The sequence below is a fragment of the Colobus angolensis genome, unplaced genomic scaffold, assembly GCF_000951035.1.
Source record: "Colobus angolensis palliatus isolate OR3802 unplaced genomic scaffold, Cang.pa_1.0 Scaffold120, whole genome shotgun sequence".
NCBI lineage: Eukaryota > Metazoa > Chordata > Mammalia > Primates > Cercopithecidae > Colobus > Colobus angolensis.
The window spans coordinates 2,851,020-2,865,045 of record NW_012113142.1 but is presented as its reverse complement, the minus strand read 5'-3'; the positions used below and the strand labels follow the sequence as shown (position 1 = coordinate 2,865,045).

Genomic DNA, 14,026 nt, shown 5'->3' with positions numbered 1-14,026 from the left:
AAAAAAAAAAAAAAGAACGCTTAGGGGATGAAAACCAAGAGCTGTTCTGTTTCAGATGCCCGTGTAAAGTCCAGGTGTGGACACTGAGGAGGCACTGGGAAACCCCAGGTGGCAGAGAATGAAGATACACATTTAGGAGTCAGGAACTTCTGGCTGGCATTTACATACCACAGATAGAGAAGGGATCCAATCCAGGCTGGGCCCAGGACTCGAGGAGGAAGCAGCAGTGGACTGAGGAGCAGCCAGGAAGGCTGAGGAAACCACGACAGTGGGTGGAAGGCCAAGTGAAGGAAGTGTCAAAGAGGGAGCGCGCTGCTGCCTCCGACCCTACTGAGCAGGCAGGACAAGAAAAAAGGTTGGAAGTGACCAGATGTGGCTTGACGGAAACTGGTGGTGGCCTGGACAAGAACGATTTTTGGTAAGACATAATTGTCAGCCTGAGAAGTGGAATGAGAGAATGGCAGGAGGGAAGAAGAAAGAGGCAGGTCTGAGTCCTGCTATGAAAGCAAGCAGATCAATGGGGTAGTTAGCAGTTGTTATGGGGTTAATTAAGGCATGAACTTTTCTAGAAAAGGAGAACTTGTGCAGCATGCCTGTGTGCCGACCAGAGTCACCCAGGAGAGTCAAGATGAGCATGCAGGAGGGAAGGGAGAGCCACGGCACCCAAGGGAGAGGGTCGCAGATGCAGGTGGAGGGCAGCATCAGGAAGGAAGGAGACAGCCTGCCAGGTATGGCAAGAGGAAGGGGTACGTGTGGGCTCACAAAGGGAGCTCCAAGCTGCATGGCTGCCCGCAGACATCCAGGACCCCAAACTCCTAGCCCCAAACAGGCACAGTCCAAACGGGGCCTGATGTTTCCACCACCACCTTGGTGTCCCTGCTGCATGTGACCTGAGACGCTTGGGTGAGGGTGGAGAGAAGTCCATGTCTAACAAATATGGCAGCCCCTGCTGCAGCCGGGGTAGGGTTCAGCAGTTGCTTTACCTCTTATTGGTGAACACAGATTCCCTGGGTTCATCTTCATCCTGATTTTCACTCAGCCCCTGCAGGAACCAAAGTGTACTTAGGTCACCTTGAAGAGTTCTCAACCCATCTGCCCCACTCCAGAAGCCCGGGCACCCAGGCTGGAGCCCTTCCAACAGGGTCAAGGTCCAGTCCCACGAGAAGGAACCGACATGCCTTTCTGGGACCTGAAGAGCAGAGGTCTCTGCCTCCGGATTCCAGAGGACGTGAGCACTCCAGGCTCTGCACTCTGGGGCTGGGCCCTGCTTCCCCACCAGTGTTCTCCCAGCAGGCTCTACAGGCTGAGCCCCATTGCCTGGAAGTCAAGACACAGGCCTGCTGGCAAACCCAGTGTCCCTCACCTCTGGTATAAAGGTCGAAGGCCCAGAAAACAAGCAGAGGTAGAATCTGAAAGGAGAAAGTGCAACGTGAGGACTGGGTGGAGAAACCCCATAGGGAGACAAGTTCTCGCCACCCTATCTCCCCACCCCGCCTGCCTGGACCCTGGTGACCCACACCCCAGCACTCCTCTGCACCACTGAGTGGCCTGAAAGGGCTATGCCACTACCCTCCCTCCTGCAGCCCAGGCAGCACACCAGCCCCCAGCGCTCACTTCTTTGCTTTGGCACTGTTAGGGTAGTCCACCACCATGCCACCGGAGAAGCCCGCCTTTGTGGCCTGGGTTGTGATCAGCTCCAACTGAAGAAAGAAAGGCAGTGGGTCAGGCAGCGGAGGCGAGAGGAGCAGACAGCTTTACCTCCCTCCCCTCCTTCAGAAACCAGTCTGCCCCAGGACGAATCCTGCCTGGGAGAACTTAAGGTCGCTGTAAGCCACGTAGAGAAAAGTGCAGGAATGGCCCACACCTTGCTCAGGAGAATTACAGAACAAAGCAACTCCTCTCATTCTCACTTTCCAGCGCAGGGACCCAGCTCTCCACTCAAGTTTAGGAAGGAAATGGCCACAATTGGAAGCCAGACTCATTCATGTTATTAGTCAGGGACAGCTCTTCACTTATCTTTCAACATCTGCATCCTGCTCCGCCATTCCTTAATTATACATCACACAACAGACAACTGTCGGTGCCCTCTCCCCCTTCCTAAATGGCATTCACTTATTTGGTTATGGAAATCAGTCGTATCAGCTTATCTATAATACCATGTCATCTGCCAAGAGAAGGCATCCCACCCCACCTCCGCAAATGCCACCCCCTTAGGATATCAGGTCATCAAATGTGCCATCAGGGGTCACACTAGGGTGCATGTTTTCTCCTTTTCCCGCCGATCTGCATAAAGTTCTTTGTCGCTTCCCCAGGACAGCTTACCTGTTGAGTACCCCCGCTCCCCTGCACACCCAGTAGCCAAGGGACTCACCTGCTCTGAGTTCTCAGGGTATAGCTGCAGGACAGCTCGGGATCCCCGGACCTGAAAGAAACGGGAACATCACTGTCTTACAAATGACCGCATCAGCTTAGGGCCTGGACACCCCCCCTTCCTTCATTCACCGAGTATTTCCTGAGTTTCCATTATGGATGAGGCACTGCTGTTAGGGCTGGGGATAGTCATGAACAAAAGAGATCACCCTGAACTTTGGAGCTCACATTTTAGTAGGGGAGGCAACTCATTCACAGTAGCAATGTTTTCTTTGTTCCAAAAAGAGGAATGGACAAAGTGACAGAGTTTCCTTTGAGTTCAGTTTACTTTCGGTTCCAAAAAGGTCTATTTCAGATGGACACTTGAGCAGAGATTTGAATGGAGTGAGGAGCTGGCTGTTTAAAGGTAGAGGGGAAGAGCCTTCCAGCAGGGAGAAGAGGAAACATAAAGGCCCTTGGAACTACAATATTAACCCAGTACGCCAGGAGGAAAACTCATGTGACACACGAGACCAGCGGCCAGACTGGCAGGAGGAGTCCACCCCAGGAAAGACCAGCGGCCAGATCGGCAGGAGTCCACCGCAGGAAAGACCAGCGGCCAGATCCGCAGGGGTGGTCCACCCCACGAAAGACCAGTGGCCAGACTGGCAGGAGGAGTCCACCCCACGAAAGACCAGTGGCCAGATCCGCAGGAGTCCACCCCAGGAAAGACCAGCGGCCAGCCGTTGGCAGGAGCAGTCCACCCCAGGAAAACTAAGGGTGGGCTGGACCAGGCTAAGGAGGCAAAAACCAATCAGATCCTTCAAAACGGACTCATTTTTAAGCTGGCACAGTGGCTTACACCTATAATTCCATCACTTTGGGAGGCTGATGCAGGAGGATTGCTTGAAGCCAGGAGTTTAACACCAGCCTGGGCAACATAGCTAGACACCATCTCTAAAAAAAAAAAAAAGTAAAAAATTAGCCTGGCATGGTGGTGTGTGCCTGTTGCCCAAGCTATTTGAGAAGCTGAGACCAAGATTTTGAGGGCGCAGTGGATCACACCATTGCACTCCATCCCAGGCAACAGAGCAAAAATCTGTCTCAAAAAACAAGTAAGATTTAAAAAGAACTCATTTTTAGGACTTAAAATCTCAGACTATCATCTAATCCTAGTGAACAACTGAAATTAACATCATAAGTTAAAAAGGCAAGATAAAGCTACTATCGGCTCTCTCTGTGGTAAATAACTATCCTGTTCCCCATCCGAGGAAAAGGATCAGCATTAGGTGGAGGGAGAAGTGAGGAGTCAGAAGCATGTGGGCACTTTGGAAGGTACCCCTCTGGATGGTCTCAACACGACATCTCTTGTCCTCATTCTGCTCAGTCCATGCCCCCAAACCAACTTCTGACTACAACTCAGAGTAATAGACATAGGAATACCAATCAACAGAAGTAGGCCCTATTACAAGTTAATAAATTGGTCTCCCATTTTGCCATCAGTGACTTCTGGGTTTGATTAGCATATATCAGTCCACTGAGCTTGAACTTCTTTAGGCTGAGAACCTGGACAGAAGCAACCACAGTAAGGTCCTGCCACCCCATGCGGTCCCATATGAGGAGCGTTCCCATCATGGGACACCTCAATTTCCTCACTCTACCTGCAGGGCTACGGAGGGACAGGCAGCTAACCCAGATGGGGAGAAGACCTTATACTCACGAGAACAGAAAAAAGAGAAGCAAAAAAGCAGTATAGGCGCTTGGCAGGGTTTTCAGACTTCTTGTTAGCATTACACAGCCACTGCACAGCAGAAATGCTAAAAAGGAATGGACCTAGTCAGGCAAGGGAGCAATCCACATTGCTCCCCCCACCGCTTCAAGCTTCTCGACATCATCCGTCTTGGATCTCCAAGAGAAACCCCTCCTCCCACAGCTTCCCTTCTTACAAAGTGCAGGTTCAGGCCACGTACAGTGGCTCACGCCCTGTAATCCCAGCATTTTCTGAGGCCAAGACAAAATTGCCTGAGGCCAGGAGTTCAAAACCAACCTGGACAACATAGCAAGACCCCATCTCTACTCAAAAGTATTTTAAAGTTTAAAAATTTAAAGACAAAGAAAAAAGTGCAGGTCCACTGCAGGTCATGATTCTACAACACTGGAAAAATAGGACATACAGAAGGACAGCATTCACGTCCCTCAGTCAGTCCCAGAAACCTTTCCTCAACCTTGTTTCCATCTGTATCCCGAGTTGAAAATTTCTCCGTGTCAAGACTGTCTGCCCACACACCCCTCCTTGTTCCCTTCCTCCAATCCAAGGAAACAGGCTTTAGACTATTCACACATACACAGCCACCCCATCACCCTTCCTCTTAAATCACTCCCTTCCACTCTACCTGTTAAGTGTTTTCACAACCCCCAGATTTAAAACCTCAAGCAACCGAGCATAGTGGCTCACTCCTGTAATCCCAGTATTTTGGGAGACTGAGGCAGGTGGATCACCTGAAGTCAGGAGTTTGAGACCAGCCAGACCAATACAGTGAAACCTCACTGCTACTAAAAATACAAAAATTAGCTCGGTGTGGTGGCATGTGCCTGTAATCTCAGCTACTCAGGAGGCTGAGGCAGAAGAATCACTTGAACCCAGGAGGCGGAGTTTGCAATAAGCTGAGATTGCACCACTGCACTCCAGCCTAGGCAACAGAGCAAGCCTCCATCTCAAAAAATAAACTAAAAAAACCCTCAAGCAGTCACTATGTCTTCCTTCCTGCCCTTCCCCTCCCTCTCTGCTGTACACACACATGCAGAGCCCTACCTCCACTTCCACAGTCGCTCCCAACTTTCACGTCCCCCCACCAATGCTCAGCGCTACCAGCTCAAATGCTTCCACCTAACTCCCTCTCCTCTTCCATCTGAAAATCACCTTCCTTAAACACACATCTGATCCCGTCACCTGCCAACTCCCTATCATCTACTCCATCAAGCCCAAACTTCTTAGGACACACTTAAGTGCCTTCTAGGAACCAACCACACACAACGCCATCTTCTGTGGAATCTCTCATTCATCACTCTCATCTCAGGCCCCTTTCCCACTAGTGTCAGTGCCTCTGCCCACTGTTCCCTCACTCAGAAACCCTCTCCTTGACTAACCAAATTCCTCCCAGCCTTCAAGGCGCAGCCCTTCCACCCAAGGCTTTCCTGTGCTGTGGCAGCCCCACGACTCTCTAGAGCACACACCACTCATGCCCTTATATTCAGTTGCCTGGTCCAAGTCCTAAAGCACCTAATAAACTGTGGAGAGTCTTAAACGCAGAGACTGTTTCATTTCCCCGTACTCCACAGCAACTTGTATGTCTTACATGTAGCAAATGTTTACAAAAGAAAGTCTGGGCCGTGCACGGTGGCTCACACCTGTAATCCCAGCACTCTGGGAGGCTGAGGCGGGTGGATCACGAAGTCAGGAGTTCAGTACCAGCCTGACCAACATGGTGAAACCCCGTCTCCATGAAAATACAAAATCAGCCGAGCATAGTGGTGAGCGCCTGTAATCCCAGCTACTTGGGAGGCTGAGGCAGGAGAACTGCTTGAACCCAGGAGGTGGAGGTTGCAGTGAGCTGAGATCGTGCCATTGCACTCCAGCCTGGGCAATAGAGTGAGACTCCATCTCCAAAAAAAAAAAGTGTGCTATACCACTTCACCTCTCCCCCAAAACAAACAAAACTGACCACCCCCTCCTTCCGAAACATACAGACCATACTGCTGGCCTTCGGCTTTTCAGCTTAAAACATCTCACCTGACCATTACCAAAAAGCATCGCTACCCTTGAAATTATTCCCCAACCCCTCTGGGTCTTGTTCCAAGATGTAAAAGGAAAATCTTCTAATCCAAATTTTTACCTCTCACCTGGCTCCCCACTTCACATCCCCACCACTCAACCTAGGCTAACCAAAGGAGGTCTTCCCTGCAAGTAATGATTTGTAACTTCCTCCCCTAGTTTCTTACCTTCACTCTCACACCGCACCAAAAACTAAACAGAACTGATCGCAGCAGCCTAAGGAAAACTTAATCAATTTTAACGCTCTAAGATCTGTTATCAAAGCGCTATGGGGATGTTTAATCTGACCCTGATTACAGAGAAAAGGCTCTGGAGCGCTGAAGAGATTAGAGCAAGCCCCGCCGCTCTCCACCAGAGTTATTTGTCGGCAAATAAAGATGGCTGTTGGGGCCCACAAGATATCTGCTAAATGGCCACTTGAGGCTAAAAGACCACCTCCCCTCCCCCACCGGACACACAAAGCCAACATAGAATCCGTACCAGTGGTGCCTGAACCCGACAATGCAAAATAATCACAATAGTAGACAAGTTTTACTTTTGAGATGGAGTCTTGCTCTGTCGCCCAGGCTGGAAGTGCAGTGGCGTGGTCTTGACTCACTGCAACCTCTGCCTCCCAGGTTCAAGCAATTCTCCTGCCTCAGCCTCCTGAGTAGCTAGCTGGGACTACAGGTGCCCACCACCGTGCCTGGCTTTTTAGTAGAGACTGGGTTTCACTGTGTTGGCCAGACTGAAAAGTTTTAGAATCCAAAAAAATACACTCTTAGGCCTTGTTCTAACCTTGTAAATCTGAAAATGCCATGGGATGTGTATTTGTAAGTATCTGCGTGACTGCTGCACAGTCAGGTTTGGGAAGCACTGGCCTGCAGGACTAAAGGCAGGAAGTGGCCGGGGTGGCTCACACCTGTAATTTCCAGCATTTTGGGAGGCCCAGGTGGGTGGATCACCTGGGCAACATGGCAAAAACCCATCTCTACAACAAATACAAAAAAAAAAGTAAGCTGATTGGCGGTGGCTCACACCTGTAATCCCAGCACTTTGAGAGGCCAAGGCGGGTGAATCACCATGTCAGGAGATTGAAACCATCCCACCCAACATGGTGAAACGCTGTCTCCACTAAAAATACGAAAATTAGCTGGGTGTGGTGGCACGCTCCTGTAATCCCAGCTACTTGGGAGGCTGAGACAGGAGAATCACTTGAGCCTGGGAGGCAGAGGTTGCAGTGAGCCCAGATCGCACCACTGCACTCCAGCCTGGTGACAGAGCAAGACTCTGTCTCAATAGAAAAAAAAAAAAAAATTAGCTAGGTATGGTGGCATGGGCCTGTAGTCCCAGCTACTCAGGGGCAGATCACCTGAACCCAGGAGGTGGAGGCTGTGGTATGAGCCGTAATCACAGACACTGCACTAGAGCCTAAGTGACAGAGTGAGACCCTGTCTCTAAATAAATAAAAGCAGGAAGTGAAGACCCTCACCTGATGCAACCGTCAAATGTGCCCGGCTTGAATGGGATGCCCTGGCCCATATCCCCCAGCAGTAGGTCTCCCTCTATCTCTCGGTCCACAGCCTCATCTACGTTAGAGAAAAGGCAGTCAGAGAAAGAGACAATACCTGTGGCTTCTCCACACCCATCAGGGTAATCCACCCTGGTTCCAAACAGGACATACTTACCCAGCATGGCAGGGCTGATATCCAGGCCCACCCAATAGTGCCCTTCATCTGAGAGATAACTTCCACTCAGCCCAGTGCCACAGCTGGAAGACACGATCATAGACTCAGGGTCAGTTTGCAAAGGTACTTCACCACCTTAAGACAATCTGAACCAGGCCCCAGAATCTCACCCAATATCCAGCAGGTAACAGGGCTTATTCTCTGGCAGATAAAGAAGCTCCAATGCTCGCCCAGCCATCCTGGTCTGGATATCAATCATCCGTGAGCTGGGAAGGCAGAAACACAAGTGGACATGGTAAAGGAGTTCTGGGTGAATACCTCCCCCAGACCAAAAAAAAAAAAAAAAAAAAAAGGAAGAAAAACATAAACATTCCAATCCCAGCCAACTAGCTGGCAGAGACGGGAAGATCACACCATTGCGCTCCAGCCTGGGTGACAGAGTGAGAATCCGTCTCAAAAAAAGAAAGAAAAGAAAAAAAAAAAAAAAAGCCAAGTTAAAAAAAAAAAAAGGATCCATCATCCCAAGGTACTCCTTTCTGACCCCTTCTAAATTGGGATCAACAAATTCAACTATTTAAAAGTGACCCCAAAATTCCATGTAATTCAGGACCATGTTATTTGGTGGTAACAAATTATCATTGTACCAGCTGCCAAGCAGATGTGTAAAAGGCAAATCACTTTCCTAATAATAAACCACCATTGGGATCTGCAACTCTATTAGGCTGGGCTGCTCTAGCATTTGTTGAAAACATTTTCTGCAAGAATTATTCTCCATAGTTTCTCTCATCTAGAAGGATCAATAATGCACAAAAACCTACAGAAGCACAGTCTGTGAGAAACACAACACAAGCCACGTATGGCCTCCCAATAGCCAGTCAAAAAGAAACTTAAACAGGTGAAAGAAACTGGAGTCATATTTTTAACCCCATATATTTGATAACGTATTTTCTTTAACCCAGTATGTTCAAAATACCACTTCAACATATAATAGACATAAAAAGTCAGCAGTAAGGACCGGGCCTGGTGGCTCACGCCTATAATCCCGGTACTTTGGCAGGTCAGGGCGGACGGATCCCGTGAGCAACTTACCAGATCCTTGGGCAACACAGCAAAACCCCCTCTACACAAAAAAATTACACAAACTAGCCGGGCCTGAAGTGGCGCGCCTGTAGTTCCCAACTACCCGGGAGGCGAGGTTGCAGCCACTGCAGCACTTCAGCCTGGGCGACAGAATGAGACCCTGTCGCACACTCACACAAAAATATCAAGCTATTTCAGCCGGCGTGGTGGCGAGTACCTCTAGTTCCGGTTACTGGGGAGGATGGCTTGAGGCTGCAGTCGGCAGGGATCATGCCATGGTACTCCTAACTGGGCAACAGACAGACCCTGTCCCTAAAAAAAGAAACGGTATCCAATAGCTATTTATTTACTGATTGACTGAGTCAGGGTCTCACTCTGTCGCCAAGGCTGGAGTGCAGAGGTGCGATCGCAGCTCACTGCAACCTCTGCCTCTCAGGTTCAAGCCATTCTCCTGCCTCAGCCTCCCATAGGCCGGCTAATTTTTGTATTTTCAGTAGAGACGGGATTTCACCACGTTGGCCAGGTTGGTCTCAGAATTCCCTACCTCAGGTCATCCATCTGCCTCGGCCTCCCAAAGGTCTGGGATTACTGGCGTGAGCCACCACACCCAGCCAATAACCATTTACTTAAATAGGGCTAGTCTCTCAGTGAGAAAGCATGGAAAAACCACAAAATACCTTTTTTTTTTTTTTGAGACAAAGTTTTTCTCTGTCGCCCAGGCTGGAGTGCAGTGCCGTTATGTCGGCTCACTGCAACCTCCCCGTCCCGGGTTCAAGCGAATTCTCCTGCCTCAGCCTCCCGACTAGCTGGGATTACAGAAGCCCGCCATCGCGCCCGACTAATTTTGTATTTTTAGTAGAGCTGGGGTTTCGCCATGTTGGCCAGGCTGGTCTCGAACTCATGACCTCAGGTGATCCGCTCGCCTCGGCCTCTCGAAGTGTTGGGATTACAGGCGTGAGCCACCGCGCCCGCCTCCGCCCCCACCCTTTTTTTTTTTTTAAGAGACGAGGTGCGGTGGCTCACGCCTGCAATCCCAACAGTTAGGGAGACGAAGGCGGGAGGATCACTTGAGCCCTGGGATTGGACCACCTTGGGCAACACGGCGAGACTCCGTCGCTACAAAAAATTTAAAAAAATACGCCACACGCGGTGGCGCGCGCCTGTGGTCCCAGCTACTGGAGAGGCCGAGGGGAACCACCACGCCCAGCTAATTTTTTTATTTTTGGGGGGAGACGGGGGCTCGCTACGTTGCCCAGGCTGGTCTCGAACTCTCAAGCTCAAGCGATCCTCCCGCCTCAGCCTCCCAAAGCTCTGGGACTGCTGAGATTACAGGCGTGAGCCACCCCCACCTGGCCATAACTCTAGTTCATACAAACCACCCTCTATGAAATTCAGACAACACAACAAAGGCTGTCGTTGAGATTTATTGGCAAACAAGGCGCCACGATAAGCATCCTACGGACATTAATTACTTCCTTCACCCCACCAAGACTGACCCCTCGCCCGCACCCACCGCCCAGCGCCTCTTTTACCACATGCTTACGACAAGTTGTCACACTCGACTTTAAAAACCACCCACGGAAAAGCAAGCGCGATCACCCCTATCTCAACTCTGAGATACGGAGGCCCAGAGAGGTCGGCAATGTTGATTTACCGGAGACAGAAAAGACACCCACCCGGGTCCTTCCCTCCCCGCACCCCCAAATTCTGCGGGCTTTCCGGGCAACGCCAGCAACCGGGACAACTTGCCGCTTCCCGACCCCCGGACACCGCGCAGTACTCAGGCTCCCCTCACTTGGAAACATATTTCCGGGCTTCATTCTCATCATAAAACTGCGAAAAAAAGAAAAAGAAATGGCAGGTAGAGGAGGAATTCAGACGCGGTGGCCGTAGAAGTGGGGAGACGGGTGTCCGCAGGCCCTGGAACTTACCAGCTCCGGTGGTCCACCGTGCTCCGGACGCCGGCCGCGACACGCCATTCTCACGCCTCAGCAGCAACGCCTGCAAGTGGCGTTTCCCGGAACCCGCTTTTATGTCATCAGCCCGGCGACCGCTTGGTAATACGCATGCTCCACCCCTCCTCGCCCGCCCCCTTACGTGATTGGCTACAGGGCGACCAACCGGCGCCTCTCATTGGCCAGTTTCTCTTGCACCGCCCGCCTAATCAATTCAAGATGGCAGCCATGCGCAGGGGATGGTGGTCGCGGCTGTTTCCGTGGAGGTTGCTGCAGGCCCGTGGCTTTCCACTAAATTCTACACCCGGCCTGGGCCTGGGACCGAGGACTTATTCTCAGGGCGACTGCTCGTACTCGCGCACGGCGCTCTATGATCTGCTCGGCGTCCCCTCCACAGCCACGCAGGCCCAAATCAAGGCGGCTTACTACCGTCAGTGCTTTCTCTACCACCCGGACCGCAACTCTGGGAGCGTGGAGGCTGCCGAGCGCTTCACGCGCATCTCCCAGGCCTACGTGGTGCTAGGCAGTGCCACCCTCCGTCGTAAGTATGATCGCGGCCTCCTCAGCGACGAGGACCTGCGCGGACCCGGCGTCCGGCCCTCCAGGACGCCCGCACCCGACCCCGGCTCGCCGCGTCCCCCGCCGCCCACCTCTCGGACCTACGCCGGTTCTCGGGCCGCCCCTGGCGCCAGCCGCACGATGTTCAACTTTGACGCCTTCTACCAGGCCCACTACGGGGAACAACTGGAGCGGGAACGGCGCCTGAGGGCCCGGCGGGAGGCCCTTCGCAAAAGGCAGGAGCATGCGTCCCTGAAAGGCCTCCGCTGGGAGGAGACCCGAGACACGGCTGCCATTTTCCTAGTCTTCTCAATCTTCATCATCATCGGCTTTTATATTTAATCGGAGAGAGGAGGGAAGGGGAGTGTCCCCAGCCAACCCCCAAAAAACGGCCATTTTTCCTGCCTCTGAACCCTTGGCCATTGATAGTCTAACCTCTGCTGGGATCCGAAGGAGCTGTACTCCCCCTGCCCTCCCCCACCCCCCCAGCTTAGCCGATGACCTGCAAATCCCTCCACGATGGTCCAGAAAAGGAGGTCTCTCGACGTCTAAGGAAAAGGCCCCACGCTGAAGAGTCCCGAAAGCTCAGGAGTTAAGGGGTTCCTGGAGTCTCTAGGGTACTTCTTCCAGAGTTTGTCTTCCTGCTTCCAGATGTAGTCAACTTCTGGAACACTCGCTGTAGCTTTATTGTAAAGCCCCGAGCAAGATTTATCTGCTCCTGCCCCGCGTGTGTAGGGTGGGCCTCCTCTGTAACCTTGAAATGTGCAATGTGACCAACTGTTGGCTGCCAAAAGAAAAGGTTCGGGGTTATACGAAACTTGTCTTTCTGTGAGTTCCCCAAGCCACAGGTGAGACCTGGTCCAGGGTAAGAATGGGATCAGTGGAGAGCCTGCCATTCCTCCAGCTAAGGTCAGGCCCCTGGGGCACTCCCCCTTCTGTTGATAGCATGTGGGAGTGAGAAAACAAAGTCATTGAGCATAAGGAATGAGTGTTCCTGTGCCCGTATTTAATGTGTGACCTTGGAGAAGTTACTCTATGGGCATGACAGCAGAGGAGAAAATCATTTGGCATCTTAAGGTCTGTCATGCTTTATTATCCATAGTTTTGGGGGGTTTTTTTTGTTTTGTTTTATTTTGTTTCTGAAGTGGAGTCTTGTGCTCTGTTGCCTAGGCTAGAGTGAAGTGGTGCGATCTTAGCTCACTGCAACCTCCACCTCCCAGGTTCAAGCGATTGTCCTGCCTCAGCCTCCTGACTGTGTAGCTGGGATTACAGGCTCCCGCCACCACACCTGGTTAGTTTTTTGTTATTTTTAGTAGATACGGGTTTCACTATCTTGGCCAGACTGGTCTGGAACTGCTGACCTCAGGCTGTCTACCCGCCCGGCCTCCCAAAGTGCTGGGATTGCAGGCATGCGCCACCACGCCCAGCCTATTAGCCATAGTGCTAATCCATAGGGATTACAGCATGATGCTAGCAGGGCCAGGTTCATCCTTGGGACAGTGTGGCTGTCACCTGGTCCTCCCTTTACCAGCCAGCCCCATTGCACACTGTGCATCCCCTCCCTTCCCAGAAACAGAGTGACAAACTCCGCGCTTGAGTCTCCTGTTCCTGTTTAACCTGCAATGCTTATCACAGGCCCTTTTTTTAATTTTTTAGATGAGGCTGCTTGAGGCTGCGGTAAACTTTGGGGCTTTGGGAGTACACAGGACTACTGAGGGACGGGGTCTTGGTGTTTAAGGTGGAGACTTGGTTCTTAACGCAGAGCTGGCTAAAGGTGTGTTGTTTTTTCCACTCTGTTTCTAATTCATGTTAAGTAGTTGGTCATCACTTTGGTCAGAGCTGCTGCTGTAGCTCTCTTAACTGTGAGTCACTGGATGTTGGCAGTGAGTTGGCTGTGAGATTGTAGGTGCTCAAGTGTTTATGCACCGGACTGAGTGTCAATCTGTAAAAGGGGAAAATCCTCGCAAGAGGTCTATGAGAAGGATGAGGGCCCAAGTCTAGGGTCTAAACAAAGCTAGGAGTGGTTTGGTATATTACTAAGTGCAATAATTGCAGGCAATTCCTGCACTCAATGTATTGTGTAAAATCCTCAGATAAAATGGGATAAACCCACAGCTGGTCCTACTTGGCCTCTTGAAAACCATTCCATTGTTGTGTCAATCTCTATCCGGAAAAGGAAAAAAAAAAAAAGGAAAACCATTCGATTGTCTCTTGCCTTGGAGGTTGGGGTATGCTCCTAGTCAGGGCTTTGCAGCGACCATATGATGCAATAGTGAAGATCTAGGGCCTGGCACAACACTTTGGGAGGCCGAGGCGGGTGGATCTCTTGACCTCAGGAGTTGGGAGACCAGCCTGGGCAACATGGCAAAACCCCACCTCTACAAAAATCATGAAAATTAGCCGGGTGTGGCAAGTGGCTGTAGTCCCAGCTGCTCAGGAGGCTAAAGTGGGAGGGTGGCTTGAGCCTGGGAGGCCATGGTTGCAGTGAGCTGCGATCCTGCCACTGCATTCCAGCCTGGGCGACAAAGCCAGACCCTATCTCAAAAAAAAAAAAAAAAAAAAGATTTGAGCCCAAGCTGGTTAAG

At 51.2% G+C, this 14,026-nt stretch overlaps 2 protein-coding genes across 5 annotated transcripts in view; one reads left to right on the top strand and one right to left on the bottom strand.

The window, feature by feature from the left end:
- The window catches only part of WBSCR22 (Williams Beuren syndrome chromosome region 22), a 14,613-nt gene extending 3,621 nt beyond the window's left edge, over positions 1 to 10,992 (bottom strand). For 2 of the 3 annotated variants that reach the window (XM_011930492.1, XM_011930500.1), the window contains exons 1-10: positions 10,860 to 10,992; positions 10,724 to 10,761; positions 8,019 to 8,114; positions 7,849 to 7,931; positions 7,653 to 7,749; positions 4,070 to 4,166; positions 2,372 to 2,422; positions 1,615 to 1,700; positions 1,364 to 1,409; positions 984 to 1,042 (exon numbers count right to left, since the gene is read on the bottom strand). In XM_011930492.1, the coding sequence (XP_011785882.1) occupies positions 984 to 1,042; positions 1,364 to 1,409; positions 1,615 to 1,700; positions 2,372 to 2,422; positions 4,070 to 4,166; positions 7,653 to 7,749; positions 7,849 to 7,931; positions 8,019 to 8,114; positions 10,724 to 10,761; positions 10,860 to 10,907 (701 nt within the window). In that variant the 5' untranslated portion in view covers positions 10,908 to 10,992. Of the gene's footprint in view, positions 1 to 978; positions 1,043 to 1,363; positions 1,410 to 1,614; positions 1,701 to 2,371; positions 2,423 to 4,069; positions 4,167 to 7,652; positions 7,750 to 7,848; positions 7,932 to 8,018; positions 8,115 to 10,723; positions 10,762 to 10,859 lie in introns of all 3 variants that reach the window. The other variant, XR_001000502.1, reaches the window with a different exon arrangement.
- Positions 10,993 to 11,076: 84 nt separating this feature from the next.
- DNAJC30 (DnaJ (Hsp40) homolog, subfamily C, member 30) lies at positions 11,077 to 12,258 on the top strand. 2 transcript variants are annotated; one of them, XM_011930480.1, is made up of 2 exons: positions 11,077 to 11,533; positions 11,582 to 12,253. In XM_011930480.1, the coding sequence occupies exons 1-2, from the start codon at positions 11,103 to 11,105 to the stop codon at positions 11,781 to 11,783; spliced, it is 633 nt and encodes a 210-aa protein (XP_011785870.1). In that variant the 5' UTR covers positions 11,077 to 11,102; the 3' UTR covers positions 11,784 to 12,253. The 2 variants fall into 2 exon arrangements, with proteins under 2 accessions (XP_011785870.1, XP_011785863.1); XM_011930473.1 differs by having other exon boundaries at positions 11,077 to 12,258.
- Positions 12,259 to 14,026: the final 1,768 nt, after the last annotated feature.